Consider the following 18575-nt stretch of genomic DNA (forward strand, 5'->3'; position numbering starts at 1 on the left):
CAGTCCTCTTTTCATGGTTTATGCAACCTCACTGAATAGCCTCACCCATATTCATGGCTATGGTTACTGTGTGCACGTGTACCTACACAGGTTACATGTGCTCCATTTCTCGTAACTTCCACTTCTTGCTAGATGCGGCATGGCAAAAATGAACTCATTCTCTCTACTGCCAAACCCAGTCTCCCTCTTACATTCCCCATCTGGGTGAGTATCCCACTAACACCCAGTCACATAGCCAGACACTAGGTGTTTTCTGTCAACCCCACATCCAGCAGTTCACTAAAATCCATTAAATACTGTCCATTTTCCTCTACCATCTCTTCACTCCCACTGCCACTGTGTTAGTTCAAGCTTTTGTCTGGGTATGAAAACTACCTTTCACCCCTTCCTAGTCTTGCCCAGCAAAAATCTGTCTCCTAAACGGCTTCCACAGAGATCTTTTAATAGGTAAATCTCTGCTTATGTCACTCTGTTGATAAAATAGTTTGAGGGCTCTTCGTCACATTGAAAATAAAATTCTGATTTCTTACTAATTTTGCTGCAACGTAGATTTATATCTTTAGGGCTAGCTAATTATTTCCTCTAAACCTTGGTTTTCTCATAAACCTCTGGGAGAGAGGGAAGTAAAACCAAAAGACAGTAAAAGAAAAAGCTTTGGGATATGCCAGGCCCTTGGAAGTGGAAATAAAATATCCAAAGCATGATAAAGTTTAGGAAGTTGTAGAAGTTAAAACCTGTTGCTGTTGAATCGATTCTGACTCATAGTGACCTTATAGGACAGAGTAGAACTGCCCCGTAGGGTTTCCAAGGAGCAGCTGGTGGATTCTAAGAGCTAACCTTTTGGTTAGCAGCCAGACACTTACCTACTGCGCCACCAGGGCTCCACAGAAGTTAAAGGAGGGGGCAATTAAACTCCTTTCTGGTCCTAACCCTGAAATCACAAAGGAAAACTCTTTTATAGTAAGAGAAAAAAGTGCTTTCTTAGTTGGCTCTTTCGGCCAGTAATGAGGCTGTTTTTTCTTACGGTAGTGCTGTGTTTACATACAAAGAAGCTGTGTGTTCAAATAATGTTTCCAGTTTCACAGAGAAGTAGAACATTTGGACAGTGTAAGAAAGCCACATTCAATATTTGAAAATATACTTTCAACATAACTATTTTGAAAAGTAATACATTATCTCTGATTTTAGGGCCTATCAAGAAAGAAGATTTCTGTCGCAGCTCATCCAGAAGTTTATCTCTGTGCTGAAATCAGTCCCACTTTCTGGTAACTTTCCTCCTCTACTCAGTTCACTTACGAAGTTACCCTTCAGATGCCCCTGTCGTGTTTACTTGTACCTCTAGTCTAAAAAGTGCTCTTTGGATGATTTTTCGCTTGTAATTACAAAGTATGTGCCCTTAGCTTTTTAAGTATATTACCAGTCTGAGTGTGTGACTGCCTTGATGGGTTATTTTAAAGGCATTGGCTTGGTTATTAAAATGTCCATTTATTTAGCAAATGTTTTTTGAGCTTACTGACTAGAGTCAGCCCCTGCACGAGGTGCTGGGATACAATGCTGAGCAAAACAAGCACAGATCCTGTCCCCATGGCGTTTACAGTATGATGCTGAGTAGTGTTCCTTGTGACATCAAGTAACTGTTTGGAGGGGAAGAAGATGGTTGTTCTTTGTATGAGGTACAAAATGGAATGAAATCAGAAATACAGAAAGTAAAATGGAAACGACTTTCCTCCTTCGTGGCTCCCATTTATGGATGAAAAAATAAAATTATATGCTAGGTTTTTAAGATGATGAATAAAATATGCCACTTCAGAGAGGGTGTGAAAATAGATGGAGTATGTACTTGGAAAATGGGAAGCTGATTTTTAAAAAAGATTGTAGCTTCATTTTATGGGGTTATAAAACATTATGTCCAGATTAGTTGTTATAAAGGAAGTCTGCACAGGATAACCTGAGATGTCAGGACTTTCATCAGAAGAAGGGGAAAACACACAGACACACCCCTAAGAAGCAAAAGACAAGGCTGTATCTGTGTCTGAAACTGGAATAACAAGTTGTCAGCTCTGAATAATACTGCCCGGTAGGGCCAGCTAACGTGAAAACATGAAACTCTGTCAGCCTCAGAGCTCAGACCTTGAGCATCAAATTCTAAATAGGTCATTGCCAGTCATTTCCTCAAGCTATAAATAAAGATACAGGATGCAGAATTTGCTTTTTTTTTGTTTTGTTTTGACAAAAATATTTTCTTTTGGCAGTAACAAGGAGAAAAAATAACAGCAGAGAGCTAGTTTGAATGGATTTAATTAACAAGTTACTCCTTTAAATTCTTTTGTTTAAACAGCTGCATGACCAAGAAAACTTGGATTCTAGTTCTAACCTAGACACTAAGTAGCTCAACACCTTCCTCAAATCACCTTCTCTGATTCTGAGTTTCTCACCTAGAAAATTCTCATCTAGAATGGCTGTTCTCTAAGGTCTTTTTCAATTATTAAATTCTGTGGTTTGTTATTTTAGAGTATGGGCATGTGTTAACTGTCGAGGTTCCAAATTAACATTTCCGTATATTAGTCACGAAAACATTCACATGAAGCCTTTCGTTTTCTAGTATACTACAAATAAATGGATTTATTTAAGCATTCGTTGGGTACGTTCTGTAGATCTGGCACTGTGTTGGTCTATGTTGGAAGTCCTTAGACTTAAGCAGCAATAGGGACCCTACAATTACCTCCTTTTTAATCAAAATAATCTTGGCAGGATGGTTTTAGCTGGTAAAATGGTAGACCATTTCCTGGTATTAGGAAATAAAAAACTTGCACTCTGAAAGTATGTCATGTCACAAGGTTATAATTACTTAAAAACAGAAATAAATGTTTTTAAAAATAGTACAGTAGGGAAAGCTCAGAAATAACATAAAGTAAGACAATGATCTTAAAAAATATTTTTTTGCTCTATGTAGCGCTGGCACTTTAATGTCCAAAGGAATACAAATTCAGTGGGAATTAGTTTGGCGTATGTCTTTTCAGCCCTTCCCTATGCATTTTAAAGATGCGTGTGCATGTGCGTTTATACACTTGTGCACATACATGTATGTATTTGGGCATATGACAGAACTTTTAGAGGTTTGGTATGTGAAGACAGGAAAGGTAAAGCAAAAACTGATATAAAACTGCTTTTCCAGTTTTCAATGTCTCTAAGTTTTTAAAGTCAGCAGTTTAAACCCACCAGGCGCTCCTTGGAAACTCTACGGGGCAGTTCTACTCTGTCCTATAGGGTTGCTAAGAGTTGGAATCGACTCCATGGCACTGGGTTAAGTTTTAAAAAAAATCTATTAAGTATGGATTTTTTTTTAATCAATAATTTAAAAATAGCTTTTCAAACCTGATTTTTAAAATATGCTTCTGACCCCAGCTGGGTTTTTAATCAATCTCTCGTGTAGAGCTAAATATAAGGGTGTATGAGGGCCCTACTCTGAATTATAGTGGGATCAGGATGAATATGACCCAGATGACTTTGTTTAAATAATAAAATAACTGCCAGTTTCCATATGTAGCACACCAGATGGCTTAGTAAGACAATTCTGACGTGTTTTTCTCCTGTGTCTAGAACCCGTCACTATGGATAAAGTTCATTACTGTGAAAGATTTATCGAACTTATGATTGATCTAGAGGTAAGAAATCTGCAGTTACTTTTCTGTTAGAGAATCATTAAGGGTGCTAAGACTAAGCATATGACTGTATTTGATATATTTCTTTATCATCTCAAACTGGTCTTTGTATCTGTTTCAAGGTCTCACCTAGAAAAAGGAGTCATGAGTAATTGGCCCTTGAGATTTTCAGATGACTGTCCAATCCAGTGTGAACTGCTGTTTGTAGAAAAGAAAATATTCTTTAGTGCAATGACAGTTTATTTTCTATCATATTTTAATACCTCTTCATAGAGTTTGTAATAGTGGCCCATGCCATGGGATTATGACTATCTAATAATCTCACTTTTCTAAATGTACCTAATATTCTTGATGAATAGAAATATAGTTGCTGTTGTCAATTTTTTTTTGTTTTTAGATTAAAAGTCTTTAAAAAGAGGATTTCATACGTTAGGTGCCAGACTTTAATGGAAAGTTCAGATATAGAGTTGGCGTAGTTCAGATTAAGTTAATTTCCTTCCTTTCCCTTTTTAATGTGAGAAATTCAAAGAAAATCCTTCCTGTTCCTTTTCTGAAGAGGTGGAGTGATTTCCTGAAATGAGTATTAGGATATCGAGCTAGCAGTCAGCCGGGGGATCTTCATTCAGATTGTAGCTCTGCCAGTAACTACTTTATAACCATTGAGGAGTGCAGCAACCTCATCTCTACAATAAGGGCATTTGATTAGACAAGTGCTTTTCAAACTGTGTTTGTCACAGTCTCAGAATTTCTCAGTTTTGCCTTATTGCGTGTTATGGTGGGGAAGGGAGAAGGAGAAAGAAAGGAGTCTCCACTTAGGGCCCCCACTCACTTTTCTTCCAGAATAGTTCCACTTTTAAATCTGTACATGATACCAATTGGGATTTCATGAAGGATTTTGTTTAAAAGCTAGTGGCTGAGATGACCTGTGAGATTCCTTTCAGTGCTGAATTTTATTTCCAATTTTATCTTGAGTTCTGTTATCATCATTACAGTATTTAAAGCTAGAAATATTGCTGCGTTTATTTACAGCTTTAACCAGAACCCTTGCTTTGTACATAGTGTGTCTTGGAAAGTTAGAGGGTACTTTTATGCAATTAGCACCACTGAGTTCAATTATCAGTAGACTTCCCAACTAGCTGCAGAGAAATGATTTTAACTTACTGCTGGGTGCTTTTTTCCCTAGGCCCTACTTCCCACAAGGCGCTGGTTTAATACCATCCTGGATGACTCACATCTTCTGGTTCACTGTTACCTTTCCTATCTTGTTCATAGGGAAGAGGATGGTCATCTTTTTTCCCAGGTGAGCATTGGTGTATCTGAACATACTTACTGTTCTGTTTTCTAAATTGATTTCTTTGCGACACAACTGGGAGTACCAGCTCACGACGCAAAGTTAAGTCTTTCTAAGTATTGAATTGAATAATGTCAATTTTAATTAGTAAGTTTAAAGTCAAATCTTAATATACAAAATGAATACATCCTTGTAAAGGTGGCCTCTAATAATTATATAACGGTTTGTCAAATATATGTGGTTTTATTATTGGCCTAAATTATGATTTAGGGGATGTAATCTCACATCTTCACATATCTTATGTCATTAACCATAAAGCAGAAGTTGTGTCCCATACACCTGGAATATAACAGATGATTTCCTCTATTAATTTTCAGTGGATTGTGTCTCATTACTGTGCATCTCTCTTTTTGTAAGATGATGGTGACAGAGGCTGATGACAGCATGGATGTCTATGTCTGTTGCCTAGTCTAGGAAGGCAGATACAGTTTGTTGCCTTCGATAGGAAGGCAAAGTGTTAATGGTTTGCGTGTCTTCCATACTTCCGTGCATTCTTCTAATGCTTGTCTTTCAATGAGATAATAATTAGAAATATGCATTTTATGTGTGTGTACTTAATCCTTTACAAATTCTTTTATCTTGTGTCTGTGAGCATTCCTCTTCTATTTTAAAATTTCTATCCAGTGATTTGCTACATACAAAATATATTAAAATCCTAACATTTCATCTGCTATTATTTAGAACAAAATCGATGAGCCAAGATGTGAAGCGAATGCAGCCAGTAGGTGCTGTAGGGGTGATGCTGCCGCCCCAGGAGGAAGCAGAGCCCCATTGTCATTAGCAGCAGGAAGTAAGCCAGCAAAAGGGCCTGATGGCCGCGGAGGCTGATGAGAGCAATGAATAACTTAGCTTTGCCCACCTTAATTGTTTTCCCTAACAGAAGCAGCCCATAGAGAGGAGTAGTCACTATTACGAATTCCAGAACCCTCATTCAGAAAATTCTTTTCCTAAGTGGCCTAAGTTAAAGACCTCAAGGGTTCCCTCTAGTGTATGGTTTTATTAATCTGTAGTGACGTAGATTTTTTTCCCCCATGAAAATGCCTGGCTTCCTTTCATTTGATCCTTAATGTCTAAGCATTGGGATTTCAGTTTAAGCTCTTTTCTGTAGGAGACCATGCACATGAAATAGACTATTCACAATTTATTTTTAAGGCACATGCTTTATTTTTACATTAATAAAACATGTTTCAGGTATGTTCTAAAATGCTTATTGCAACATTTACATCCCAAAAGCTTTTCAGCACCTTTAAGAAGGTGTATGGACTTGTTTATTATTTACATTAAATTCTGTTTGTTCCTGCTTTCTTGTTCTTATGTTCTTATAGTTTATTATTTTAAATGTATCCTTCCAGCTTTTGGACATGCTTAAATTTTACACTGGCTTTGAAATTAATGACCAGACTGGAAATGCTCTGACAGAGAATGAGATGACCACAATTCACTATGATAGAATCACTTCTCTACAGGTAATTGAACGGACAGTGCCTTTGCTTATGCTCTGAAAGATTGGGTCATACTGTAATTTAGATTATATATAGTACAGATAGAAAAAAGGTACTGATTTTCATGGTATTTTTATCTTGTTTTTTATTTTTAATGTTGCTAATTCTGACAAATTCATGAAAAAAATTGTCTCAATCCTGAGAGTCAATATATTGGTATTTGATGCTCAGAAATACTAGTTACTAGATGAATTTGGTACATTTAAATATTGGCTCTCCTGTCAGTTTTATTTTATGGAAGATTATTTCAACATACGTCAAGGTATATGTAGTTTGCAGATTTTGCAGTAACACACATGTAATGGGGCTGAAATTTTCTGATATAATTCGCATATACCAAAGAAGTACCTTTGTTTTCTGTTCCTGATTTCATCTTGCTCTTCAACTCCGTTTCTTCCAATGGCAGAAGGAAGCTTTTGTTTGCCATTTTATGGTAGTCCAGCTCTTTCTCTTCAGAAGAGTCTTTTTGGGGTACAGGCTCAGTCAAACTTAAATTTAAATTTCCTTTCATGATCAGTTTCACTCTTTCTCAAGGAGTCTCTGCTTCCCTTCTTCTTTCTCCAAATGGCATCTGGGTATATGGTGACACTAACGTAGCCTCATGATTTTGGAAGAGGAGTGATCTGTATACTATCCCGATTCGGATGGCTCTTCTTACTTTTCTCTGAGAATTAGTATTTTTGTCCTTCTCCCTTTGCCCTTGAAGTGACCACAGCTGATGTGACATGTGGGTCGTTCTTTTGGCACAGGCAAGATATGATGGTTGCCCTGGCTATCTTCCCTGCTGGGGAGGACCCAGCCTTGTTCTCGTTGGTGCTGTCAGCCTGAGGTCTCCTCCTATTCATCCCCTGGCTTGGACAGCCTAATTTCAGACTTGGGTTGCAAGGTCATTTTGTCATTGCCTGTAGCAGTCTCGTAAGTTGGAATTGACTATGGCAACTGGTAGTAATTCCATGGCAGGTTCACACGTAACTTTGGTTACCTTCTATGTCATCTACCACAGGACATGTGAAATCTTCTGGATCCTTTCAGTGCCACATGAACATCAGAAAAGACCAGGCATGTTATCTTAGTCAGCTTTATGAACTCACCCTGGTACTACTATTTCTATTTCTATTTCTATTTTTTTTTTTCTATTTTTTCACAGCTTACCCCTTATTAGTTGGGGGTGTTACCCTGTCAGGTCCTTCTCTTCACAGAGTTCTAGACAAAAACAGGGCCCAAGCACACTATGTTTTTGGTACCCAACCCCCCGCCACCCCACCACCCCAAGCTGTCTTTCCAGTGGGATTCCCTTAGAACTTTCTCTTAGTCTCGTTAGGCCAGTTCTTGGTAATAAAGTGGGTTTTTTGTTGTTGTTATTGTTAATATTCTTTTTCTTTGTCTTGTCTATAAAGGTGGCTGACAGGGCTGTTTTGAAGTATATTCAAAATCCAGTTTTTGAAGTAAAAAAACTGAACATTGACTCTTTGTTTTATATTCCTGCTAGAACCAAGACCAAAAACCAAACTTATTGCCATCGAGTTAATTCAGACTCAGAGCGATCTTATAGGACAGAGTAGAACTGCCTCATAGGGTTTCCAAGGCTGTAATCTTTACGGAAGCAGACTGCCACATCTTTCTCCCACGGAGCCGCTGCTGGGTTCAAGCTGCTGACCTTTTGGTTAGCAGCCACGCGCTTAAACACTACATCACCAGGGCTCTAGAACACTTTCTGTTTTTTCCCATTATACTGGATGCCTGTGGCTGAATAAGGTCGTGGTCACATGTGAGAAGCATATATGAAAGGAAAGAGTATTAATATTAAAAAAATATATATTTCCATTGTATAGTATATCAATTGTAGATGGTTGTATTAATATGTAGATATTAATTGCTGAGATTTTTATTGTTCTTTTTAGAGAGCTGCTTTTGCACATTTTCCTGAACTATATGATTTTGCCCTCTCAAATGTGGCGGAAGTAGATACTCGGGAATCCTTGGTCAAGTGTTTTGGACCTCTTAGGTAAGACAACGTGAAAGGAAAACTATTCTCTTTGGTATCATATTTCCTGAATTTTAATTTTCTTTGTTGCTTTTTATCACTTTTATAATTAATTGCACTACTTTAGGTAGTGTTGGTGCACCATGTCTAGAATTAGAGCTTCTCTCTAGCAATTTGGTATCTTTGCATCACTTGACTATAATTATCCATCTTTTCTTTTTTGTAAAATTTATATTTTTTATGATTTACTTAGTTTTCCTAGATCTTAAATTTTTTTAGAATGGAACACAAAACTGGAATCCTGTCAGTCCGAAACACAACACAGCAAAAACCGGTTAATGTTTATTTACATGTGATATTAGAGGTGTGACTTAAGAACACTTATGCATGTTTATAATTTATGAAATCAGTAATATTCTCTGGCACTTAGCTATCTGTTAATACAGTTTTTAAAAAACAGTAGCAGTAAACATTTGTTTATTATATCATAGGCATTCTGCTAAGTATGTAAATAGTTTAATCCTCAAAACATTCTTGTGAGGAGTAGGTACCATTTTACATATAAAGAAACTGAGGGACAGAATAGTTAAGTAATTTGTCTAGGTCACACAGGAAGTAAATGTCAGAGACAGGCTTAAAACGTAGGTGGTCTGGTTGCTGAGCCTTAAATATTCACCATTATGCTCTATCATCTCTTTATTGTCCTTAACTGGTAGGAGAAATTATGTTTAGTTCATTGGCCATTTAAAATGAAACAAACTGAGGTTGGTTTGGTTTTTCATTTTGATACAAAGATTTAATAACTCATGGAGTCCTGGTGGCACAGTGGTTAAGAGCTATGGCTGCTAACCAGAAGTTCGGCAGTTCAAATCCACCAGCCGCTCCTTGGAAACCCTATTGGGGCAGTTCTACTCTGTCCTGTAGGGTCGCAATGAGTTGGAATCGACTTGATGGCAATGGGTTTGGGTTTTTTTTTTTTTAAATCATAACAAATAGATCTACTTCACTCTTTATAATAATAGCTGTTTAGAATTCCATTGAATGGGTCTCCCATGCTATTTTTTAATCATTCTTTCTGTTGATGGATCTTTAGCTTTTAAATATTTTGCTATTGCAAACGATCTGCAGCAAGTGTCCTTTTTATTTTTATGCAAAAAGTTTTGGTTTTGATTCCCAAGGGCAGATTAACTGAGTCAGGGAAATATGTGTATAAAATTTTTTTAAGTTTCCTTCAGAAAATAAGAGCAAAAAAAATCCACTGCCATCGAGTCAATTCCAACTCATAACAACCCTGTAGGACAGAGTAGAACTGCCCCATAGGTTTTCCAAGGAGTGGCTGGTGGATTTGAACTGCAGATCTTTTTGGTTAGCAAAGGCTCTACTAAATTTACACTTAGGCCAATAGTGTATGAAGGGTATTTCTCCCCCTACCAACACTAGGTAAATCTTTAATAATTTACTAATCCTAGAACATCAGCAACAATGAAAAATTTGTTTTACTTTGCTTTCTCTGATTTTACTTGGGAAATTGAACCTCTCTCTCTTTTTTTTTTTCCAGCCATTTGCCTTTCTGTGAATTTCTTGTTAATATCCCTTGCTATTTTTTTTTTTATTTATTTAGTATTCCATTGCTTGTCTTCTTTAGATTTTTTTACCGAGTCCTTACATATTCTTAAAATGTAATCCTGTTTTGTGTTGTACATATGTTCTTGTTTCTCATTTAACTCTTTAATTTTGTTTATGGTATTTTTTGTTGTTATGGACGTTATATGTTTTTGTTTAGTCAGCTGTTCAGCTGTGTCAGTATTCTTTATAGCCATAACAAGTGCCTTATATGGGAGGCTTTCTGTACCATAAAGTTATAAAAATATTTTCATAGGTTTTTTTTTTTTTTACATTTAATTTAGTTACATAATTTATCTGGGAAATGTATTTTTGCTTTTACATTCTTAAAAATTACTGAGAATCCCAAAGAACTTTTGTTTATGTGGATTATATCAATATTTAGTATATTAGAAGTTAAAACTGAGAACATTTTAAAGTATTTATTAATACATTCTAAAATATCAGTAAGAATCCAGTATATGTTAGCATGCATGTTGTTAATGAAAAATATATTTTCCAAAATGAAAAAAAAAAAAAAAGCATAGTGAAAAGATTGGCATTACTTTACATTTTTGTAAATCTCTTTATGTTTGGCTTAATTAAAGACAGCTTTTTGTTTATCTGCTTCTGGATTCAGTTTGTTGTGTGAGATGATGTTTTGGTTGAAATAAATGAAGAAAACCCATTCTTACACGGATATGTAGATGGAAAAGGGAAGCAAGCATATTTTAAAAACTTTTCTACTAGTTCGGGATATTCTTCTTTGATACTCTACTAGAACTCAACAGTGGTAGTTTCTTAAAAGTTAGTTTCACTGTGGAATCTGAAACTATGTCAGGGAACTCTGTACAATTAAAAGGAGTTGATTTTAAAAATAAAGAACCCATGCTTGTGGATGAGAGGACTCAGTAATGTTAAGGTGTGAGTTTTTCACAAGTTGATCTATATAGATATAATGCAGTCCCAACCCCAGCAGGATGTTTTATAGAAGTTGACAAGCTTATGTTAACATTTATATGGAAAGACAGGGAGCTAGGACAGCCAAAACCATTTTGAAAGAGAACAAAGTTGAAGGATTTGCATTACCTGATTTCAAGACTTAGTGTAAGGCTGTAGTATAAGACATGATATTTACAAAAGGATAAACACATAGATAAATGGAAGGGAATAGGGAGTCTAGAAGTAGGCCACACATACATGGCTAGTTGAATTTCAGCTAAGGCGCCAAGGCTACTCATAGAAAAAGTATAGTCTTTTTAACAGTGGTGCTAGAACAACGGGACGTCCATATGCAGAATAGGAGCCTTGATCCATCCCTCAAATAAGATACAAAAACTAACTCAGAATGTATCATAGACCTAAATGTCAAAGCTCAAACTTCTAGAAGGAACTATAGGGGAAGATCTTTGTGATTTTGGGTTATACAAAGATTTCTTTGGACACCAAACTACAATCCTTAAAAAAAAATTGGTAAATTAGACTTTATAAAAATTACAACCTTCTGGTCTTTGAAAGACATTTTTAGAATGAAAAGACAGGTCATAGACTGGAAGAAAATATTTGTAAGGCACATATCTGATAATGGACCGACATCCAGAAGTCTCAGAACTTAATAATAATAAAAAAAAAAAATGACAAAAAATTCAAATAGACACTTCACCAAAGAATATAGGTAGATATCAATAAGCCCACGAAAGATGCTTAACATCATTAGTTATTAGGGAAATGCAGATTAAAGCTACAATGAGATACCACTACATAACCATTAGAATTGTTTGCTTGTTTATTTGTTTTTTAAAAAAAAAAGACAGTATTGACTCTTGACAAGGATGTGAAACCACTGGAACGCATATATTGCTGGTGGGAATTCAAAATGGTACAGCCACTTTGGAAAATTTTGGTAATTGCTTGTAAAATTAGACATGCACTTTATGCAGCCCAGCATTTCTGCTTACAGATACACCAGGAGAAATGAAAAGTAATATTCACACAGAAATCTACAAAAATGTAAATAATGGCTTTATTCATAATTGTGAAAAACTGGAAACAGCACAAATATCCTTTAACTGGTAATTGACTAAACAAACTGTGATACATCTTTATAATGGGATACTGCCCAACAATGCAAAGGAACCAGTTGCTGATACACCCAACAACAAGAGTGAGTCTCAAAGGCATTATGCTAAGTGAAAGAAGACAGTGTCAAAAGGCTACGTAATGTATGGCTCTGTTTATTTGCTTTTCTGGAAAGGGCTAAATTGCAGAGCCAGAAAACAGATTCATGATTGCCACGGGCTGGGATGGGCAGAGGAGTTGATTATAAAAGAGGAGTTTTTAGGGATGAGGAAACTTAATTATTGGCAAGCCGTCAAGCTCATGGTAGTCTTCCCAACTTCTAATTTTTCACTTGGAAGTTCAAATTTTACCATTAGCACAGATGTTCTCGTTTTTCTCCCCTCAAATGGAAAGACATACACATTTTGAGAAAATTTTTATTTATCGAAATAGTGCTATACCTACTAGTAGGACCAGTTGTTGCCACTGCCCTGATCCTTGCTAAGTTGCCAGCAGTTTTACGAACCATTTGCATTGTCAGTGTATATGTAAAGACAGTGATTGAAAAAAAGCCAAACAGATAATGTCTTAGTATTTATTAAAAAAAAAATTGTTTTTCTTGCCAACTCCCTGAAGGAATCTGAGAGACCACCAGAGGTTTGCAGAAGACACTTTGGGAACCCTGTATTAGGGTTTAACTTCCATTGCTGATTTTTTGTATTTGCTGCCTATGTTGCAGAATTATATTTTCTAGGTAAAACTTTTTAAGCTACCTGTAGAATTACGTGTTTCAAAAGTGAAGTAACGTAAATTAAGAAGAAAATATTCTTTATTCTGCAGTTCAAATACACTCCACCAGGTGGCATCATACCTCTGCTTGTTGCCAACCCTTCCTAAAAATGAAGACACAGCTTTCGATAAAGAATTTCTTCTAGAATTGCTGGTAAATATCATTTTTCTTTGTGTTTTGCATGTGATTTTTTACTTCCTTTTTGAGTCATTCTTGAAGATACAGGTCTGGTACAGTTAGTCTCTGGACTGAAGATTAGAGAATTCCCACCCGTTTGGAATTATATCATTTGGTTTTGTCAGATTGTTTTTCTCACCTCTTAAATTTCTTTTATTAAGTCTTTCACCTCTTAAAATGCTTAATGGCACAAATTTATTCTATTAACAAATGTTTTTTTAACAGCTTCTGTGTCAGGGGCTGGATCGGGACATTGAGGACATGTCACCGGCTGACACTGTTCCTGGTGTTAAGGCAGTCACAGACACACACTCTCACAGTACATATAAATTCATGTATATAAATGTTCGTTTTAAAAGTGATTGCTTAAATACAGTGCCTTGACTGTTGAGCCATATCTTTATCATTAAAAGACCTCTGGGATATTTAGAAATAGAGTACGTTATCACTGACTTCATAGTTTAAGAAATCCAAGGGATTTCGCAGTCCTTTTGGAAGATGAGAGGCCTTAACTCCCAAACTAATACTTTTTTGGTATCAGTTTTTTAATTTAATATAGCATTTTATAAAGAAAACCCGTAACTGAGGTATACAAGGTTAAAAAGTGGAAGTCTTGTCCTTTTGACTCCAATTCTATCCCCCATACGTAACACTTCCATCCATGTCCTTCCAGATGTCTTTTAAATCATGGTTTTCTTTAATTATAGAAGTTCTGTATTTTTACACAGATAACATGTACCTTCTACATTTGTTTGCCAACTGTGCCCTTCCCCTGTAAGGTATTTCCGTAAGTACTGCTGTGCCTTTTTTTTTTTCTTTACATGTTGTTGTAATAAAAAATTAGCATAGTGTGCTTCCGAAAATACCTAGTGGGAGGATGGTGTGGTTGGCAAAAAAACATAGTGTGCATTATTTGCGTAAAATCCAGTAATACGTGAGTACTTTTTAAATAATAATATGGAAATGTATAGGCCTAAATTTACATTCTTCTAGAACTTTTTTATGTGCATTTACGTGTAAATACACACAATATAGGAATCCAGTTTTGTGTGTATTTTTTAAACATGAATTGGATCATACTTTGTTTAGCAGCTTGCCTTCTTTTCCTGTATAATATTGTATTCTTGGGTTCAGACCATTTGAGTAGTATGTTGTTGTTAGTTGCCATGAGTCGGAATGGAGTGAAAAAGAAAAATGATAGCTTGTTTTAATTGTTTCCTGCTTCTATAAAGTTGATTAGCTTTTTCGTATGTTTCCAAAAAATTGTTTTGTGCCTATGCAAAACACGCAGCGTGCCAGTGTGTGCATGTTTTTCTGACACAGATGGGACCATATTAGGCACGCTGTTTGGTGACTTGTTTTCCAAGCTAATACTTTTAGTACGTGGGGTAAAATGAGCTCCTTCGCTGTAGGAAAGAAGATGGTGTGCTCATTTTGAGGGCAGTGACAGGAAACTATTTGTAGCAGGTCTCTTAAGCCCAGCAACAGGTGTTTGACTACCATTTGCAGAGAAGTCCTTGGGAAGGGTTTGAAAATTAATTCAAGTCAGAAAATTCTTTTCCGTCAATATAGTTACTTGCATGCAGTGTTTGTCTTAGGTCATCATCTTTGCCTTCCTCCTTGGAAATTTTTCATTGTCTCAGAGTACAAGTGCTTTCTAAAAATTCCTTGTGGTGTTTTCTGACAATGTAAAATCTTCTCTCAGAAGATTGGGATTAATAGCAAATCCTTACTATAAAAAGAAATGAGGATTTTTTTCAGGACTTTTGGTAGCGGAAAATAAGGTTAAGTGTAAAGCTGATCCTGTGTCTTTTAAGATGTTGTAGCTAGAATTTCATCCTTAGTTATACCCAAAGAAAATAACTTTAAAAATCTATAGTGCTACATTATCCTTCATTTCAGCCCTTTCCAAGGATTTCCTCAGGGCTTTGGAGTCTTCTGATACCCAAACCGTGATCAAAAATTTGTAATATACGTATTATTGAGGTGGTAGCACATCATCATCTTGCCTAAAATACTATCTTTACTGAAGAGAATGTGATGCTTTTTCCTGAATATATTGTTATTTTAGCAGCTGTTGATTAGGTAACAAACTTATTTTTTGTATTTGAGATAGATTATTATGATATTAACAATGGAAGAGTACATAGAGGTCATTGAGGCCAACACTCTGATTTTACCAAGTAGAAGACTGAGACCAGTAAAGATTGACCCTTCCCAAATTTCATAGCTAGTTAGTAAAGAATGAAAACTATAACCCAGGACTTAGGATTTTAAGCTCTTGGCAAGTACCAAGCGCGTTGACGCTATTTTACAGTATTCCCTTTCATTTTCACGAGAAGCCTGAGAGGTGAGTGGTATTTTATCATTTTTCCTGAAAAGGAAACTAAGCTCGGTGAGGTTGAAGGAACTTATCCAGGTTTTCACATAGCTCCTAAATTAGAGGACCTGGGATTTGAACTCAGGTCTATCTGATTCCAAAGCCCCTCACACTTTTCACTCTTTCATTTTTGACTTATGGAGAAAATGGGAAAAGAAAAAAAAACTTTTTCAAATGCTATACTAACTGTGAAAGACATGAAACTTCTTATCCCATACTTTAGGTGAATTTCCCCATAAATTATTTTGACTGGAAAAGGGTGCTTCTCACTTTCTAAACGTGCCTGTTTTCTTTCTTTTAGGTGTCTCGTCATGAACGACGAATTTCTCAGATTCAGCAGCTAAACCAGATGCCTTTGTATCCAACAGAGAAAATTATATGGGATGAAAATATCGTCCCGACCGAATACTATTCTGGGGAAGGTATGGTACAAAAACAGATACACTTTGGATCCAAAATGGTATTTTCTACCTTGTTCACCCACTTATTTCACCAGATTTGGTTCTAAATGACTTTTTCACTCATCCTCATAATTGAATGCATGCTTAGTGCGAAAGTGTATTTTGACACATTTTGAAGGCGTGTTTCAAAAGACATTTCAGGAAACCTTTTGAACAACATCATTATTGGAAGAAATGTGACTATTTTAAAGACATAACATGTATATGTTCTAGTATATTTATTTAAAAGAAAAATTGGTACTTCAGAGTCATCTTGTAACCATAATTCCAGTAAAATTGTTTTGACTTTGCAAGAACTGTGCTAGAGTTCAGGATAGGCAGATGTCGTATCTTTTTACGTTCTTACAGTGGTTAATGCATTGTTTTCTCACTTTTCTAATTCGTTCGAACTGCAAACATTTATGGCCATATACATGTGACATCTTAACTCTTTGACCTTGTTGTTAGGTGCTGTTGACTCGGTTCTAACTCATAGCAATCCTGTGTACAACAGAACGAAACAGTGCCTTGTCCTGCTCCATCCTCACATTGTTATGTCTGAACCCATTGTTGCAGCCATTGTGTTGAGCCATCCTGTTGAGGGTTTTCTCTTTTTTAATGACCCTCTACCTTACCAAGCATGATGTCCTTCTCCAGGGACTAGTCCCTCCTAAGTACCTGAGACAAAGTCTTGCCATCCCTGATCCCAAGGGGGACTCTGGCAGTACTTCTTCCAAGATAGACTTGTTCGCTCTTCTGGCAGTCCATGGTATCAGTATCCATCACCAACACCATAATTCAGAGGCATCAGTTCTTCTTCAGTCTTTCTTATTCATTTTCCAGCTTTCACATACATATGAGGCGATTGAAAATACCATGACTTGGGTCAGGTGCACCTTAGTCCTCAAAGTGACGTCTTTGCTCTTTAATAATTTAAAGAGGTCTTTTGCAGCAGATTTGCCCAATGCAGTGCATCCTTTGATTTCTTGACTGCTGTTTCCATGGGTGTTGGTTGTGGATCCAAGTAAAATGAAATCCTTGACAACCTCAGTCTTTTCTCCGTTTATCATAATGTTACTTATTGGTCCATTTGTGAAGATTTGTGTTTTCTCTGCATTGAGGTGTAATCCATACGGAAGGCTGTGGGTTTGATCTTCGTCCGTAAGTGCTTCAAGTCCTCTTCACTTTCAGCAAGCAAGATTGTGTCATCTGCATAACACAGGTTGTTAATGAGGCTTCCTCCAATCCTGATGTTCCGTTTCTTCTTCATATAGTCCAGCTTCTCGGATTATTTGCTCAGCATACAGATTGAATAGGTATGGTGAAAGAATACAACCCTGACACATACCTTTCCTCACTTTAAGCCATGCAGTATCCCCTTGTTCTGTTTGAACAACCGTCTCTCGGTCTATGTACAGGTTCCTTGTAAGCACCATTAAGTGTTCTGGAATTCCCATTGTTCACAATGTTATCCATAATTTGTTATGATCCACACAGTCGAATGCCTTTGGATAGTCAATAAAACACAGGTAAACATCTTTCTGGTATTCTCTCCTTTCAGCCAAGATCCACCTGACATCAGCAATGATACCCTTTGTTCCATGTCCTCTTCTGAATCTGGCTTGAATTTCTGGTAGTTCCATGTTGATGCACTGTTGTGACAATTTTTGAATTATTTTCAGCAAAATTTTGCTTGCGTGTGATACTAATGATGTTGTTCTATAATTTCCTCATTCTGTTGGATCACCCTTCTCTGGAATGGGCAGAAATATGAATCTCTTCAGTTGGCCGGCCAGGTAGCTGTCTTCCAAATTTCTTGGCACAGACAAGTGAGCACTTCCAGCTTTGCATCCGTTTGCTGAAACATCTCAATTGATATTCCATCAATTCCTGGAACCTAGTTTTTCACCAACGCCATCAGTACAGCTTGGGCTTCTTCCTTCAGTATTATTGGTTCTTGATCATATACTACCTCCTGAAATGGTTGAATGTCAGCCAGTTCTTTTTGGTACAGTGACCCTGTATTCCTTCTATCCTGTTTTGATGCTTCCTGTGTTGTTCAGTGTTTTCCCCCAGGATCCTTCAATATTGCAACTCGAGGCTTGAATTTTTTCTTCAATTCTTTCAGCTTGAGAAATGCTGAACATGTTCTTCCCTTTTGGTTTTTTAATTCCAGGTCTTTGCATATTTCATTATAGTACTTTGCCTCCTTGAGCCACCCTTTGAAATATTCTGTTCAGTTCTTTTACTTCATCATTTCATCCTTTTGCTTTTGCTACTCTACATTCAAGAGCAAGCTTCAGAGTCTCTTCCGACATCCATTTCGGTCTTTTCTTTCTTTTCTGTCTTTAATGACCTTTTGCTTTCTTCATGTATGATATCCTTGATGTCATCCCACGACTTGTGATCTTTGGCTATTAGTGTTCACTGCGTCAAATCTGTTCTTGAGATGGTCTCCAAATTCAGGTGGGATATAATCAAGGTCATGTTTTGGCTCCCACAGACTTATCTTTATTTTCTTCAGCTTCACCTTGAACTTGCATATGAGCAATTGATAGTCTGTTTGCAGTCGGCCTCTGACCTTGTTCTGACTGATGATACTGAACTTTTCTATTGTCTCTTTCAACAC

General features: G+C 36.6%; 1 protein-coding gene across 2 annotated transcripts in view; it reads left to right on the forward strand.

Annotated features, from left to right (window-relative positions):
- Positions 1 to 18575, forward strand: part of AQR (aquarius intron-binding spliceosomal factor) — a 121117-nt gene that overhangs the window by 29639 nt on the left and 72903 nt on the right. For both annotated transcript variants that reach the window (XM_003418728.4, XM_064292219.1), the window contains 7 exons: positions 1189 to 1265; positions 3601 to 3665; positions 4846 to 4962; positions 6366 to 6479; positions 8417 to 8520; positions 13000 to 13102; positions 15808 to 15928. In XM_003418728.4, coding sequence (XP_003418776.2) covers positions 1189 to 1265; positions 3601 to 3665; positions 4846 to 4962; positions 6366 to 6479; positions 8417 to 8520; positions 13000 to 13102; positions 15808 to 15928 — 701 coding nt within the window. The remainder of the gene's footprint in view (positions 1 to 1188; positions 1266 to 3600; positions 3666 to 4845; positions 4963 to 6365; positions 6480 to 8416; positions 8521 to 12999; positions 13103 to 15807; positions 15929 to 18575) is intronic.

The sequence above is a fragment of the Loxodonta africana genome, chromosome 10 (genome assembly GCF_030014295.1).
Source record: "Loxodonta africana isolate mLoxAfr1 chromosome 10, mLoxAfr1.hap2, whole genome shotgun sequence".
Lineage (NCBI taxonomy): Eukaryota > Metazoa > Chordata > Mammalia > Proboscidea > Elephantidae > Loxodonta > Loxodonta africana.